Here is a 17,120-nt window from a genome sequence, read left to right on the forward strand (position 1 = left end):
TCTATTCATAATTAAGTATTCAATTGCGCAGCTTTACTAAGACTTGAAAGACTTGATAAGGATAAAAGAAGAAACAAGATGGCACTTGTTAATATGATGCAGTACAGAAAAATGAGAGTCCCTCCCTTTTTCGAGGGAAGTGGGAGATGCTTGTATTTGAACATGGCTATCATATCACCCCTTAACCTTCTCTTCTCCAGGCTAAACATACCCAGCTCCCTAAGCCGTTCCTCATAAGGCATCGTTTCCAGGCCTTTGACCATTTTGGTTGCCCTCCTCTGGACACGTTCCAGCTTGTCAGTATCCTTCTTGAACTGTGGTGCCCAGAACTGGACACAGTACTCCAGGTGACGTCTGACCAGAGCAGAATACAGTGGTACTATTACTTCCCTTGATCTAGATGCTATACTCCTATTGATGCAGCCCAGAATTGCATTGGCTTTTTTAGCTGCTGCATCACACTGTTGACTCATGTCAAGTTTGTGGTCTACCAGGACTCCTAGATCCTTTTCACATGTACTGCTCTCAAGCCAGGTGTCTCCCATCCTGTATTTGTGCCTTTCATTTTTTTTGCCCAAGTGTAGTACTTTACATTTCTCCCTGTTCAAATTCATCTTGTTTGCTTTGGCCCAGTTGTCTAATCTGTTAAGGTCATTTTGAAGTGTGATCCTGTCCTCTGGGGTGTTAGCCACCCCTCCCAATTTGGTGTCATCTGCAAACTTGCTCAGGATGCCCTCAAGCCCATCATCCAAGTCATTGATAAAGATGTTGAACAAGACTGGGCCCAAGACAGAACCCTGTGGCACCCCACTAGTCACTACTCTCCAGGATGAAGAGGAGCCATCGATGAGCACCCTTTGGGTTCGGTCAGCCAGCCAGTTATAAATCCACTGAATGGTAGCATTGTCTAGCCCGCATTTTACCAGCTTCTTTACAAGAATATCATGGGGCACCTTGTCAAAGGCCTTGCTGAAATCAAGATAGGCTATATCCACAGCATTCCCTTCATCTACCAGGCTTGTAATTCTGTCAAAAAATGAGATCAGATTAGTCTGACATGACCTATTTTTCAGAAACCCATGCTGACTTTTAGTGATCACAGCGTTCCTTTCTAGGTGCTCACAGACAGTTTGCTTAATGATCTGCTCTAGAATCTTTCCTGGTATTGATGTCAGGCTGACTGGGCGGTAATTGTTTGGGTCCTCTCTTTCCCCCTTTTTGAAAATAGGGACAACATTTGCCCTCCTCCAGTCTGCTGGAACTTCGCCTGTTCTCCAGGAATTATCAAAGATTATTGCCAGTGGTTCTGAAATCACCTCTGCCAGTTCTTTTAATACTCTTGGATGTAGTTCATCTGGCCCTGGAGACTTGAATACATCTAAACTAGCCAAGTATTCTTGTACTACCTCCTTACTTATTCTGGGCTGTGTTTCCCTTGCTGAATCATCTGCTCCATATTCTTCAGGTCGGGCATTGTTTTCTTTTTTGGAGAAGACTGAGGCAAAGAAGGCATTGAGGAGTTCTGCCCTTTCAATTTAGTTGCTTCAACTTCCTGCCGAGAGCCTCATAATCACTTTTGATCTTCTGAAGGCTATGGCTTGCAGTGTCATTGGTTCCCACATGGACCAAAAGGAAGGGGTATTTGTCAGTGGGTGTTATGATTCCTTGAAGCCGTTCTGTTACATCTTGGATCTTGGCCCCAGGGAGACAGCACACCTCTTGAGACGTCTTTTCAGGCCCACAGATCACTGCTTCTGCACCCCTCTTTACAAATAAAGCTGTATTCGATGGATGAAAGAATACATGATTTCTGACATGATTGAGAGTCGCATAGCCAGGGACGGAGAACTTTAAAGCGTTAAGATTGAATGTGGAAAATATGAGAACAACAAGAAGAAGGCAGGAACGAAGATATTGCAGATTTACTTCAAGAGGTCCAGACGATAGGGAGCCCGGAAAAATTAATAATTAATAATTTGGACTGTAATTTGGTTTTTTATTTTAGTTCATTGTTTTTTATTGGATTATGATTAGGGGTATGTTAATTGGCTGTTTTTATTGGAAAATTAATAAAAATTATTTAAACAAAAAGAAATACAGAGACAGGTAATTATGAAATTATTGTGAGGTTTAATAAGTTAACTGTTTATATTTGGACAACTTTTCTGCTGTACTTTATCGGAAAGAGAAAAATAATCATTTCCTCAATAACAATTTAAACGATTTATTTAACTAAAACAATTACATTATAGCATATGTATCCATGTTAACTGATGAGGTTAAATGATTTTTTTTAAAAAAACCTAGACTGAGTTTTAGCACACATGAAAAACTTAAAACAAATCCTTATTTCCTGATGAATAGCCTTTGGACTGTAATGTAACTTAAATAGAAAACTATATTTAGAAAGATGTTTTTCTCCAAAAGCATTTTATTTTAAAAATCCAATTTAAATTTTAAAATCCAATTTAATTTTTTTTTAATTTTCTATTTTTTTAAAAAATCTGTTGTGTGTTTTTTAAAAAAATCATTGATTTTTATCCACCCTGGCATCTGATCACTGAGTTGAAGTTTCAGGGCTTTTTAGCTCAAAGATGGGAAAGCGATGAAATACCAACAAAAGAACAATGGCAAGAAAAGTTGATAGAATACACTGAAATGGCAAAGCAAACTGAGGGACTGAAAGGACAACGATGACTTCAAAAAAGATTGGGAACCTTTTATGATGTATTTACAGAAACAATGCATTGAAATGAACTCACTTGCAGGATTCGAGTAATACACTTACAATGGACAAATATAAATATGAAATATGAAAATGACATTAAAATGTTAAGAATAGATTGACAAAGTACAACTTTAATTTTAGTACACAAGGCATATAAAATTAAAAGCAGAAGAAATTAACATGCTATAAACCAGAATGGGAAGTTTGGGGTGGGGGTGTAACTGAAAATGTAAAATGTAATTTGAATTTTTGATTATGCTAAAACTTCTTGTAAAATGTTAATAAAAATAATTTTTTTAAAAAAAGTTTTGAAGCTTTTTAGTCAGAGAAAATATGATACATGAATGGAGATTATAAAACTATGCATGTTCTGGAGAAAGTGGATAGATAAAGACATTATTTTCCCCCTGTCTCTTTTTAAAAAAATAATAAAAAAAATATTAAGAAGAAATGAAGGATCCATAAAAAGTAGCATCCGAAACAATAATAGAGAGCAGAGCAGTTATGCATTATGATAATAAAATAAGGCATACATCATGTAGCAAGGTCTTCAAAATAACCACATTTCACAACATGAGGGAGATCAGGAATTCAGTACCTTGCAATCTTTTCCCTCTCGTAGCCATCAGGTGAAGCTTAATGTTGGAAGGTTCAGGACCAACAAAGAGGAGGGACTTCTCCCCCCAGTGCAGAATGAAGCTCTGCAATCTGCTCCCATGAGAGGCCGTGGTGTCCGCCCACTTGGATGGCTTTAAAGGAGGGTTGGACCAATTCATGGAGGGAGCAAAGGCAGGGTTCATGGCTTCGAGCCTTGATGGACATGTTGACATCCACTGTCAGAGGCAGCCTGTTTCTGAGTGCCAGTTTCTGGGGAGCACAAGGGGAGAGAGGTGCTGCCCTCGTGTCATATTTTTGGGCATCTGGTTAGCCCCTGTGCGACCAGGATCCTGGACTAGACGGACCGTCATTCTGTTCCAGCAGGCTCTTAAAAGGTAAAGGTAAAGGGACCCCTGACCATTAGGTCCAGTCGTGACCGTCTCTGGGGTTGCACGCTCATCTCGCATTATTGGCCGAGGGAGCCAGCGTATAGCTTCCAGGTCATGTGGCCAGCATGACAAAGCCGCTTCTGGCAAACCAGAGCAGCACATGGAAACGCCGTTTACCTTCCCGCTGTAGCGGTTCCTATTTATCTACTTGCATTTTGATGTGCTTTCGAACTGCTAGGTTGGCAGGAGCTGGGACGGAGCAACGGGAGCTCACCCCGCCACAGGGATTCGAACCGCCATCCTTCTGATCAGCAAGCCCCAGGCTCAGTGGGTTAACCACAGCGCCACCTGGGTCCCATATAAGCAGGCTCTTATATAGTCTTAAATGCTGAGATGGTATCGAGGATAAATGCCCCTTGTAAAAGGAGTTTTGGTGAGTGGCTTTCTGTGCTGATTCTGGAGCTCATAAGTGATGCCTCTGCTGCTACATTTTTTAAATCTTGGTCTCATCAGTTAGGTGTGCGGTACTAAGTGTGTGTGGCTATCATGTACCCTGAACAGAAGTTTACCTGCCACAATAGCTTCAAGGGGAGAGTGAAGATGGGATTCCTATAAAAACAGAAAGCCTGAAAGTCCCCCACCCCTCTGCCCAAGGCTTGTGCCTGGTTCCTGTTCATCAGCTTGTGCCCGGGGAAATGAACCGTTGGCAGAATTGGGTCCGAATCATCCAGCATACAGCTGGAGGCCAGGTAGGCAGACATCAGCTGGCAGAACCAAATGGTCTGTTTTTTAACCTTCCCTCTAAATCTGTTTCTTGCCAGGTCCTAGAAAAAAATCCCAACACTCCCATGAGCCATAAAGAAATCCTTCAAGTTATCCAGAAAGAAGGATTGAAAGAGATCAGGTGAGTGTTGATTGAGTCACATGGTTACAACTGCTTTGGGAGGTTTTAAGCACCATCATTGACCTGCTACGCTTTCCAGTTGTATTGTGAGCGGAGTGCCATTCAGCTAACACAGTTCCCTTTTGGGGTCATATTAAGTGTTTCACATCTCCACCTCCCAAATAAGTGCACATTCAAGCATGATGCTTCCACTTCTCCTCTCAGGGTGTTGAGGACAATCCACAGTTCAGCCTGCCATTAGGCATGCAGCTTTATCCTGCTTAGCATTTTCTGTACATTTCATTTTGTGTGTGGACACTCACACATGCCAGTTAAACCCATCAGACACAACGCACTACAAAACCACACACACACAGGAATGCAGTTGAAAGAAAGAGGATAAGTCTCATCTGTTTAATGGAAACACCACTGTTTTAAATTATAACAAGCTGTAAATTATGACAAAGCAATTACAGTGGATTACGCATGCGGCAAACCTGGAAGTATTTTTCCGGGTTTCACCACATGCGCAGAAGTGTTCTGTCATGCGCAGAAGCGGCAACTCCAGTTGCGAATTCCTCGGGATCCGACCAGCGCTCCGGAACAGATCCTGTGCGCAACCAGAGGTGCCACTGTATGGTTCCTATTGTACCTTGTCTTGCAAAATTCTGTAAAAGGTTACAGCTGCACTATAAATTTCACTTCCTGCTGTGTCTCAATCTAAAAACACATAATTAAGTTAACTACACTGTCTGCCAAACATTATTTATCCTCTCTCTCTATGTTGGGCCACCTGAAATATATTTATTTCTTAGCAGTAGTAATTTTAGCAGCTATTGGTAGGGTTGGGATTATTATCCAACGAGTTCTCTATGTATTCACATTATTAATTTCTAAAAGCATTGGTTTTTGTTTCATTGGTAATGCCTATCCAGCCATCTTCTGTAGGTCTCTTCTAGGTCAAATCTAATTTGTATACAAGGACAGGAACAATAAATGTGTCAGTGACCTGCTGCAGCTAACCCACATTTCCAACAAGCTGTATCTGTAGTAGATTTATCTCAGGTTCACACACATAACCTCACTTGCACCTTCTATGAGAGATGTTTCATATTTTGTAATAGCTGTAATTACCCCAGCTTGACGATATTGTACAAGATCTGGGCAAGTCATTCTGTCAAAATAGGTTGGCCTAGCTAATTACACTCTGGTTTTGTTCTTCTGGCTTCTGGTTTCTGTTCTTTCTGGCTTGGAAATGATGGAAAATGTTGCTTTGCTAAATATTTAAAGAATTCTCTCTCTTTCTTCTTTTCTCTCCCCCTCCCCCCACTCTTTTTGGATTTCAATCAATTCCAGAAGGTAAGAACTACTGTTGATGTACAAATGCCATTGAATGCAGCTAGCGAACATCACTGTTGATTAACTTTAAGCAGCAAGCTTGTTTTGCCCTGAGGCTTAGAAGCGGTGTGTGTGTGTGTGTGTGTGTGTGTGTGTGTGTGTGTGAATGAATACTATTTAGGTTAAAGGGTTGTTTTCCTGCCTGCCTGGAGCTGGAGCTTGTGGGGCGCAGCGGCAGCTGAATGGTGTGGGAAGGGCTGGTGCGCTCCTGATTAGCACAAGGAACTGCCTTTTGTCCTCCTTGACCTGAGCAGCCCTCTTGGCTTGGGCTGTGGCTTTGCTGAGCAAAAGGAGCTTAGTGCAGCTCTTCAGTCTGGATGATTTCATCTCTGATTAACATGCCAAGCTTCTCTGAGCCATCTTGTGGCTCACGCCAGAAACTCCTGAATGCTGCATTGGACCACAGGCATGCCTGCATGGGAACCACCAGCTGGGCTGCACTAGTGCCAAACGCAAGATGCATCTGTGGCGGAGAGCAAGTGCCTTACACCCCTGGGCTCTCTCCACTGCGGTGGGGCCAGCTACGTAAACTACGGCAAGGCCCATGCAGGTGGAAGCCCCTTTGGACACACTCGCAGGACTGGAGGCATCTCTGGAGTGCATCTTCAGTCCCCCAAATAAGCAACGTTGCGAACTTGCCTGGCATGTGATTGCCAAAAGGTTTATGCACAGGGTTGTGTTCTTTGGTTTCGGGTGCAAGGATTGGAAAGGACACAAGCTAAGCTGCCAAAATGAGTCGACCAAAGCAAATCTTTCACCGATATTGTGGCCTAATGTAAACCAACCCAACTGTATTGTGGGGGTCGAATTATTCTTAAACCTACAACACTCTAGCCAGTGTTTTTGTTGTTTGATTAAGTGCCTGCTCAACCTTTAGCAGATCCTAAACAATAAAATGTTGCCGTTGCGTTTGTGTCTCCAATGGACTTCTGTCCAATGAAGGCTTAAAGCATTGCGTAGAATCAGATCTCCTTTAATTGTGGATGCTTGTATTAGTTGCCTGTTATCTGTTTACTAAAAACGATAAGAAAGAAAGAGCCAGTATTTTAAAACCATATAAAGAAACGCATAAAAACAGCAGCAGAAAGAAGCTGATTTATTTTAATGGAGATTTGATAAACTGCATTAGAATCCGCTTGCAGTCGTCTAAAAGTGAACCTTGGAGCCTTTCTTCTCCGACTGATTGTGGACATAAAGCAGCTGATCCAGAAGCCCTGTACCTCGGTCCCAGCCCAGCACACTTATCCTTGGCTCCTGCTTGTGGGCTTCTTCCCTTTGGGGCATCCAGTGGGCCACTGAGAACAGGATGCTGAACTCGATGGGCTCCTACTGGCCTGACCCCAGCAGATTCCTCTTACGTTCTTAGGACTGGAAGGGAAACGATGGAGAAAGGAAATTCCGCCCCGTGCTCTGGGGACGCTATTCTCCCTCCTGACCTCAAGAAGAAATGGGCAGGACAGGAATGCATTGCGTGTGAGCCCTCCAGGCAGTATAAGCTGCAATAGACTCCCTTTGGGGGTCCTCTTCGTTCAGCTGTTGGTTGTCTCCCAAGCTCCCCTCGAGTACCACTGCCTTGTGAGCTCCGTGCTAGTCAGCCTGGCCTGGCTCGGCTCCTGGAGAGACTGGCTTCCGTTTGAAGTCATTAGCAGCTGAGCAAGGCCTCTGACAGGGCTGGGCAAATATGAAGTCTGGCAGCATTCTTCTTGTGTGTGCCAGGGGGGGACTAACCCTGCACTTCTCTTTTCAGTGGTACTTCTCCTCTTGCATGCCTGAATGCTATGCTGCATACAAACTCCCGCGGGGATGAGGGCATTTTCTACAAGGTCCCAGGGAGAATGGGCGTTTACACCCTGAAGGTAAGTGAATCTCCTGCTAGGAATCCTATGGACTGTCAGGATACGACAGTCCCTCTAAGCATGGGGGTACTGTTGTGTTGTTTTTGTTTTTATTGTTTACTTGTGTTTTTAATTAGTGCTTTATTCCGTGAACCGTCCTGAGAGCTTGTGATCAAGGGTAATATATAAATTCAATAATAATAATAATAATAATAATAATAATTATTATTTTGCATCTTTGTTCCTGGTGTGGTCTTTAATCATCTGGATCATAATCCTGGTATTGGCTGGCAGAAATGAATTTCTGAGCCCAGGGTTTCCCCCCTCTGTTGTCCTTACGCCAGTTATGCTGCTTAAAGCCACTTGCTTCGCTTGCAGTGAAAGTCACAGTTAAATGAAAATGGGCCTTCAGTGGACACGTGTCTGGGATGGGCCTATTGGGGTAGTGCTGTAGTTAGATTTTGATCAGGAAGGCGGCGATGGAAGAGCTTGCTAGGCTCACTTGGCTAAGCAACCTTCGCCAACACACATGGAAAGTCCCCCCCCCATCCCACCTAGTGAGGCTGCCTAAGGGGGTTTGTGACGGGGCAGCAGCATGGAGAATGGCAGGAGAAAGAGAGCAAGGAAGAGCATGGCAGGGGGGGGCTCTGTAATACCTGCCAATGGGGGCAGTTCAGTATAGTATAGGTGGATTTGAGGTGGGCTCTTTGGGGGGGGGGCTGCTTCTTTTTAAAAGTCTGCTCCAGGTCCTCTTACACAGCTGAGGAGGTGCCCGGGATTGCTTTATTTTACCTGAGATCTTCCTAATTAACCAGAATACCCCGCCAGATGGGAGGGGTATAAATAATAAATTATTATTATAATATATTGTTCTCGTGTCCCCTTTAAGCTTAAAAGAATGGCATGGCTTTGGGGAAGCACCTGCAGTGCCAGAGGTTGAATCTAGGGCTCTTTTTTCCTCTGTTGCTCTGACGAGGTTTGTGCCATTGGGGGGGGGGTGATGGACAGCTTGGCTTGACTTCTGCTGCGAATCATTCCAGGAGCAAACTCGGTAACAACCTGGTTGTGACCTGCCTGAAAATTGGAAACAGATTTCTCTTTTTTGTTTAAAACCCAGTTTGGCTTTGTTAGCCACAGGAGCTGTTGGGCCTGAGATGGCCCAACGTCCAAGTGGCTTCTTGATGAGTTGCTTGGGCCCAAAGGTGCTCAGGGCAATGCGGCCTTGATGAGTTGTGCCAAGATACTGGAATGGACCCTGGCAAGAGGTCATAGAGCACAACCTTTGCCTGCTGCCCCTTCCAGACTTGAATCACTCTCCTGTCCATCTGAAGGGTCTTGGGAGAAGCTGCCTTCTGTGCCCGAGGCCCTGGAAGGGCTGCTGCTGGTGAGGGTTGGCAGCATTCAGGTGCACAAGAAGGCAATATATATATTTATGCTCTCGGGTTGGAAAGAATTAATCCGTAGGAGATCCTCGAAGAGAAATGCTGTGCAAACAGGCCATGAGAACTGGGTAGAGAAAAGGAGATTGGACAGGATGGACTACACATAATGGGCTGACAGCCAGGTTTTTAAAAAGAGCATAAAAAAGTGGAGAATGGTTTCATCTGTGTGGGCTGTGGAATCCCATTCCTTGGAAGGAGGCTGGGCGGGTTGGGAATGCTTTGGGGCAAAAGGGAGCCTTGTTGTGGAGTGGAGGAGAGTCCCCTGGCCCTCGGGACCATAGTCGAGACACAAAGCCAGCCTGCAAAAAGTCTTACACAGTTGCCACTAATTTAAAATGCAGCTATGGACAGGAGGAACCTCCAGGTGGGTTATTCTGCCCCCTGACTTTTGAGCCAGAGGATGGCGCTTGCGATATTCTTGTCCTCAGTTCTCTCTTTCTCTCCCCGCCCACCCACCCCCCAACCCCATGGCCCAGTCTTAGTGATTGTTGAACTGGCGTAGAGATAAAGGCACCAAGGTCTGCCTGCTTGTGTTTTGTCTGCAGAAGGATGTTCCAGATGGGCTGAAGGAACTCTCCGAAGGCTCGGAAGAGAGCAGTGACGTGCAGTCAGACTCCCCCAGCTCAGAGAACAACAGCAGCAGCGGCAGCAGCAGCGACAGGAGCAGCAACAAAGGAGGAAGGAAAAGCCGGTGGCGAAGGAAAGGTAGCTATTCCTGAAGAAACTCACTGGGTGCCATCTGAATATCATCCTGAATAGAGAGAGCTTTTGTCCCTGTCCCTCACAGTCGGGAAATGGCCAAGCTCTCCCTTGCTTTGAATGTATCTTTCTGGAGGTGGGTAGACGCTAGAGTTCACCTTTGGGATAGGAATTCCAACAACCCCCCCTCCCCTCAGTTGAATGTAGCTTTGGGGCGCTTGGGGAAGTGGAAAAGGTTGTTTGCTGTTTGTTTGGAATTCAGAATTGCCTGCAAGGCTTCTGATTCAGGGGGCACTTCGGATTTCTGGATGTGCACGGACCCTTAGGCAGGGCAGTGGAACTTTCAATCCCAGCGCAACCCATTGATGGCGTAATAATAATAATAATAATAATTTATTATTTATACCCCGCCCATCTAGCTGGGTTTCCCAAGCCACTCTGGGCGGAAATATTAAAATACAATAGTCTATTAAACATTAAAAGCTTCCCTAAACAGGGCTGCCTTCAGATGTCTTCTAAAAGTCTGGTAGTTGTTTTTCTCTTTAACATCTGGTGGAGTTGTTTTTCTCTTTGACATCTGGTGGGAGGGTGTTCCGCAGGGCGGGCGCCACCACCGAGAAGGCCCTCTGCCTGGTTCCCTGCAACTTGGCTTTTCACAGCGAGGGAACCGCCACCTTGTTGCCCACCTTCAGTGAATAAATGGGGGCTGGGGAGACCTGCTATGTCCCTGGAGTGCCACAGTCCATGGGCCGGCTGGGTTGCCCTCATTGTAGTGCGACTCCTGCTAGAAATCCTGGACACGGAAAGAGCAGGCTGCAAGGTGAAAGGCTTTGGTGGGGCAGTGGGGTGATGTTCAGTTTACTGGACAAGGAGTTGGAGGAGCCAGTGACCACCACGACGAGTGACTGCATTGTTGTTCTTCATGAGAAACATTTGCAAAACGCTCTTGCTAGTGAAGAGCACCACTTAGCAGTGGAGTAAATGATTTGTGAGCAGCGAATCATATAGCGCTATCTGCATGTGTTCAGCACTCTGATTCAGCCAGGAAAGTTCGCTCAGTGACTTAGGGCAAGTACCCATCTCTTGCTCTCTGGTGTAGGAGACGGGACTTCTCACACTTGGTAGACCTCCCCAGGTCAGAAAAACAGCGTTGTAAGACCTCCCCATGTAGGAGAGGCAGCAAAAGGCTGCAGCAGAAGCTCCGTCGCAGCAAGGGGGGAGGCATGCAACAAGTTGCCAAATGAGAATTGGCTGGTACTTGCTGCTTTGATGAGGGGCAGTTCAGAGTTGTACTAGATGTGTTATCAGGGGGAAAGTTGAATAGTGCACACTTCTAGGAGATGTGGAGAGTCTTCCATGCTGAACTGTGAATCATTTCTGTAAAATCTGATGTGGCTAATCCCTGTTGGGAATGTAACATGAGCAAACTGAGACGTGAAAAGCTTGGGAGAGCCAGATTGCAGCTGAGTCATCATCCCTCTTGGATTTTGAAATTCTGTTGAGATTAGATTCTTATCAAGTCCGTCATCCTCATGGTTAACTGGTGACTGTCTGTCTGAGTTTGCTAGAAAAGATAGGAGCTTGTGAAGGTCAAGTATCGTCTGGGATCACAAGAATGAATCTGTGCTGAGCTGGTGTATCGATAGCAGTTGAGGCCTTGAAATGTGAGGCAGCAAGTCTCTGGCCCAGGCTTTGTTCAAGCAATGGCAGGGGCTTCGGCAAGCCAATAATGGGCTAAATAATGAGATAAATTTAATAATCTCCCCTCAATAATGTAATACAGAGATTACGGCACTGGTCTACCTTGCAGAGTTGTTGTAAAGATGACTGAGACCGTGCATGAAGAACATGGATCACTTTTTGGAGAAACTGTGCTTTGCAACTCCAAGGCAATCCGTGACCACGTGCTGCTGCGGTAAAAAATAAAAATGCAGCCCTGACTTCCTGTAGCCAAAAGCAGCAGTTGGAAGAGGTTAGGTACCTGCAGCTCTTGGAGGTGTCTGTTTCTACCTCGTTGTAATGCATGGTGACGATCCAGAGGAGGTCGACTGCAAAGGTGCCTGCTCAGGGCCGTGAGAACTGGCCTAACCCTGTTCCATGGGCTCTGTGTTTTCAGCAATGCTGCTTTTCGTCCATATGAAACGGCTCGTCAAGATGGCCCAGTGCCCTTTTGCTCACTAAGCCTCTGGGAGCAGCCAGCTTGCTTGCAAACCAGTATCTGAAGCCAGTGGGTAAGCAAAAGGAAGCTGAATCCTGGCAAGGCAGAGGCAGCGCTGATCTGTTTGTGCTTTGGAGAGCAGATGATTGCTCCATCTTGGCAATTGCGGAACCCGGGGCTGCTTCTGGGTGAACAGAAAGCAGTTGTGATCAGGGCCCCCTCTTCCCAGCTGAGGTCATACTGTCCTCATTCTCTTCCTCTTATTGCTGAGAGAGCTTCCCCTGCTTATCCTATCCCCACTTCCATAGGCTTCAGGATGCACTGCTATCTTAAGCTTGCTGTGAGGTTGGTGTTGAAGACAGCTTTCAAGCTATCCTGGTGCAATGGCATCCCAGGAGGTGAGAGCTTGTTTAGCCAGCTCTGCAGCTGCTGCTTGGGCTGGATCCCAGGAGCTTCTTTCTCCAAATCAGGCACCTTGTTAATACTCAGGATCATAGCTGCCAAGTTATCCCTTTTTTACAGGGATTTTCCCTTATGCTGAATAGGCTTCCTCGTGAGAAAAGTGAAAACTTGGCAGCTATGCTCAGGATGCCAGGATACCTCAGAGGTGGCCTCCCTTGTAGAAGCCATTTCTGCTCTTCTGCACGGCAGAAGCGTTAACTTTCAGGAGCAAGGCTTCTGCTGCCCCAATTCCCCCAGGCACTGGAGGGGCCTCCCTGGGGAGGAGTTTTCCTTTGCAGAAGTGCTGCAAAATCCTCTTAACTCTGGGTGGCCTCTTGGTGGAAGGCCTCTCCTAATTTTGTATGTTCTCCGTTGGGTTTTTAATCTGTTTGTGATGCTTAATCCGAGTTGCAAATCATTTTTGTATTTGGCACTTTTTCAACGAAAGGCGAGGGAGAGGCAATTGATAGAAGTTTATGAAACTACGCCTGGCATGAAGAAAGCGGGTAGAGAGTGTTCCTCCCTCTCTCATGAGACTCGAACTCGGACCAGTGATGCTGAATGCTGGGAAGTTGAGGACAAATAAAGCAAACCTTCACACCGTGCATAGTAAAGCCGTGGAACTCTTTCCCACAGGAGGCAGCGATGGCCACCAACTTGGATGCCTTTAAAAGAGGATTGGACCAACTCATGGAGGTGGCGAGGGCTATCGGTGGCTACTAGCCAGGACGGCTCTGCTCTGCCTCCACAGTGAACAGAGGCTGAATAGTTCTGAACACCAGTTGCTCGAAACCCCAGGAGGGGAGTTGGCTCTTGTACTCAATTCCCGCCTGCATGTTTCCCTTTGGGGGTTCTGGTTGGCCACTGTGAGAACAGGATGCTGGACTACCTGTGCTGGTGGTCTGATCCTGCAAACTCTTCTTCTGTTTTTATATGTTTCTGGTGTTCCAAAAGCTGTGCCATCCCTTTGCACAGGCAGCAACTGGGCAGGAGAAAGGCTTCCCTGTTCCTTCCTAGCAGAGAGGCAGCAGGGGATGGGGGTGGGCACCCTGCACGGAGAGAGAGCCTCTGGGGTCACAGCTTGGGCTTTCCCAACTGTCAGGCAAATGGTCCACCGAATGATCACATTGGTTGCTAGTTAATCTCTGTCTTGAATTTTAGCTACTTGGTTTTTTTATTTAAAAAAACATAGAATCGTAGAGTTGGAAGAGACCACAAGGGCCATCCATTCCTGCCAAGCAGGAAACGCCATCAAAGCATTCTTGACATATGCCTGTCAAGCCTCTGCTTAAAGACCTCCAAAGAAGGAGACTCCACCACACTCCTTGGGAGCAAATTCCACTGCCGAACAGCTCTTACTGTCAGGAAGTTCTTCCTAATGTTTACTTGTATCCTGCTCTTCATCTTATGACCTTTTAAAGGACCTAGATCAGTGGGTTTGTGTGCTAACCTCCAGCAGCACAATCTAAGCATACTGGTTAGCACAAAGTTAGGAAATGGGTCGCAGAGAAAAGGAGGAAGATTGATGTCCCTGGTAAGTAATTGTGTCCAACTTCATATTAAAAAACACACATATTAAAAAACACACGCACTGGGTGCTCATCAAGCAATATACAAAGGGTATGTTATACAGTCATACCAGTCCTTAGTTTGGTGTTTATATCTTGGTGAGATCCTTGGTAGAGGCTTTAGCACCATTAACTGGGCAGTTTCCCCACCTGTGAAGCTCCAGTCTTCCTGCTTAGTGGTCCTCCGGTCTTCCTCCTTTCCTCCTTTACACGCCAGGCAAACTCTTGAGTCCAGGGTTCGGTGTTTCCCTGCAAAAACAGACGGGATCCCAGGTTCCTGGAGCAAAGGAGGAAACAGCAGCTTCTCTTCTTTGTTATTTGTAGGTATTTGGTGCCGTCAGCCGATGCTGAGGAAACACAGGCTTCTGAATTTGGGCCTTGCCAGGTGAGTAAAGGAGGAACTGGCACTTTCAGTGGAAAGGGAGGCTGCGTTCGGAACACTTGCAGTGCTGCTGCTGCTGCTGTGTTTTGGCATTCACCTGCAAGTTTATAACAGTGTTGAAATATCCAGAACTAGCAGGAAAGGCCTGTCCGCTGAGAACAAGGGTCCACCTGCCTCCAGACTTTAAAACTGACTATTTTACTATGTAAACCACACTGAAAGCGCTTGAAGCTCTTGGGGGTTTGCGTCAGAGTGGCGTGTTAGGCAGGGCTTTCCTAAGTGTGTCTGAGCCAAGGGTTGGGAGAGTCTGTTCTTACCTGTTCCAGTAGAACACCCAGAACATAATGAACAGGTGAGTCCCTCCCGTTTGCACAGCTGAGGATGGTGAAAGGTGCTTTAAGCAGCCAGCTCCTTTGTCTGCCTCTCAGCCCCACTCTGGTGCTGTAACTAAATGGAAGGTCACTGGGAGTTGCAACGGACTTTGGTGCAGATCTGATGTTCAGGGAGGGTGTTGCCCGCTGCTTAAATGAGTGGCAGGCACAACAGAGCAGATGATTGGCTCAGGAGACAGCTGTTTCATAGTGCCAGTCCTTTGGTGGTAGATTGCCTTGATAAATCTAATGAAGAACAGGGCTTGCGCCTTGCAACCCAGCTTGTGGGAGCACGTGTATGTTCCTACTTGCTTTGGATAGTGAATAAACGGAAGTCTCCATAAGACAGGTTTCCCCTAACGTCCTGCACTGAAGGGGCCAAGTGCAGGTGACTGTGGGGGCCTCCACTGAAAAGGCCCTGTATCTCTCGCATGTCAACCTGGCTGGCGCCACTGCATAGCAGCAGCTGAACACACTGGCTGTATCGTGAGCTGACAGAGAACCCCGAGCTCTTCTTAGGAGAACACCTGTTTTCTTTGCAGGGGGGGTGAGTGGAAGGACGTAGCAGCTGAGCCGTGTATTTTGTGCCTTGCGGGGAGGAAGGGCTGGCCATGGTTAGCTTAGCAGTTCGCCATAATGTGGTTCCACCATCGTTATTCATATACATACAAAACAGGAAGCACTTTCAGATCATATCAACAACCGACTTCCTTATATGTACAAAAATAAAGCTTTGTGACAGCAATGAGACTGACACTTAAAGCGGAGACCAGCTTCGCGTTTGTGGGTCCAGCCAATCCGGAGCCCCTATGAGGCGTGTGGGGTGCTGAAAGCCAGCCCTGGCCGGAGCTCTTTTTCTGTGAGAACGAAGAGAAGGCGTCTGTTTTCTCTGTATGCAACAGCCATGTCCCGAGAGAAGCTTTCTGAAATCCCGTTGCGAGGTAAGGCTGAGTGGCCCTGCCTTGCAGGGAAGCCTGGTGACAGCTTCCACTGCGTGTGACCAGCTGCTTACGTGGCTGTCCAGGGAGGGAGGGAGGAGGGAAGGAAGGACAGGGAGCCTCCCTGTGTGTGCTGCTTCCTCCAAGCAGAACAGCTTCAAGGCTTAAGGCTCAGCAAAACTCGTGGCTGCCGACTATCACTGCCCTGCTTTCTGTGCAGCTTCACCCTAACTCAGCCAAGCATAGGGGGCATTCTGTGGGGCAGGGAATCATCATAATGTCAGAAGAGTCCTGCTGGATCTGACCTAGGGGCCTGTCTGGTCCAGCATCCTGTTCTCACAGTGGCCAACCAGAAGTCTCTAGGAATCCCCGCAAGAGGCCTGGAGTGCGGCAGCAGCAGCAACACTCTTGTGGTCTCCAGCACCACTTCCGACTGGAAGTGAATCGCTGGCATGGACCCAGGTGCGCCTGCAGTTGGGCTGACTTTGAGGAAGCCACCCAGCCACCCTTGTGTCATGAAGAATGAATTCTGCTTGGGAAATGTGACTTTCCTAACTCTGGAACTCGGGGGTTTGACTCTGAAGCAAGTTGGCGTTTTATAAGTTGCGCCAACAGAAACGCTTCCTGTTCGCTCTGTCGGCTGTAGGGGGTTTGAGCGCTGCTGTGTCCTGTTTCAGTGGCCGCAGCTGCAGAACCACCAAGAGTCGGCAGCCGTGGGCTTGCAAAACGCTGCAGCCGGAATGGCTCTGAGTCACCAGCAGGCTTTGTAGGGTTAGGACCCCATAGGAGAATAAAGTTTATGAGAATTGAGAATCCCTTTAGCTGCGAGTTGGAGGATTGTGGTGTCCAAGCCTGAAAACCTGTTCAGAGTTAGTCGTGGAATGAAAATTATGGAAGCTGTACTGTACGGAGTGGCTGGCTGCAGTCTAACATGGAGTTGAGGCATTGGGCCTTCTGAGGCCCTTCTTGGTGTGCCTCCTCCTTGAGAGGTCCAGAGGGTGGCAACACGAGAGCAGGGTCTTCTCTGCAATGGCTCCCCATCTGTGGAATGCTCTCCCCAGGGAAGTTCGCCTGGCGCCTTCATTATACACCTTCAGGTGCCAGGCAAGAACGTTTCTTTTCTTTTTGAACCAGGTCTTTTGTTGATCTGATTGACATTCTATGGTCTTTTGTTGATTGACATCCTATGCCCTTTTAAAATTTGGCTCTTTTTTGGGGGGTGTTATTGGGTTGTTGTTTTTATTCTGATTATATATATTGTGGTTTTTATGTTGATCTTTTCTGTGAACCG

General features: G+C 46.6%; 1 protein-coding gene across 5 annotated transcripts in view; it reads left to right on the plus strand.

Annotated features, from left to right (window-relative positions):
- Positions 1 to 17,120, plus strand: part of ASXL2 (ASXL transcriptional regulator 2) — a 56,940-nt gene that overhangs the window by 20,894 nt on the left and 18,926 nt on the right. Inside the window, exons 2-4 of one of the 5 annotated variants that reach the window (XM_060273221.1) lie at positions 4,536 to 7,851; positions 9,818 to 9,977; positions 14,463 to 15,832. In XM_060273221.1, coding sequence (XP_060129204.1) covers positions 15,796 to 15,832 — 37 coding nt within the window. In that variant the 5' untranslated portion in view covers positions 4,536 to 7,851; positions 9,818 to 9,977; positions 14,463 to 15,795. Of the gene's footprint in view, positions 1 to 596; positions 7,852 to 9,817; positions 15,833 to 17,120 lie in introns of those variants that run through there. The other 4 variants (XM_060273217.1, XM_060273219.1, XM_060273220.1 and 1 more) reach the window with 4 other exon arrangements.

The sequence above is a fragment of the Zootoca vivipara genome, chromosome 3 (genome assembly GCF_963506605.1).
Source record: "Zootoca vivipara chromosome 3, rZooViv1.1, whole genome shotgun sequence".
In the NCBI taxonomy this organism is placed as follows: domain Eukaryota; kingdom Metazoa; phylum Chordata; class Lepidosauria; order Squamata; family Lacertidae; genus Zootoca; species Zootoca vivipara.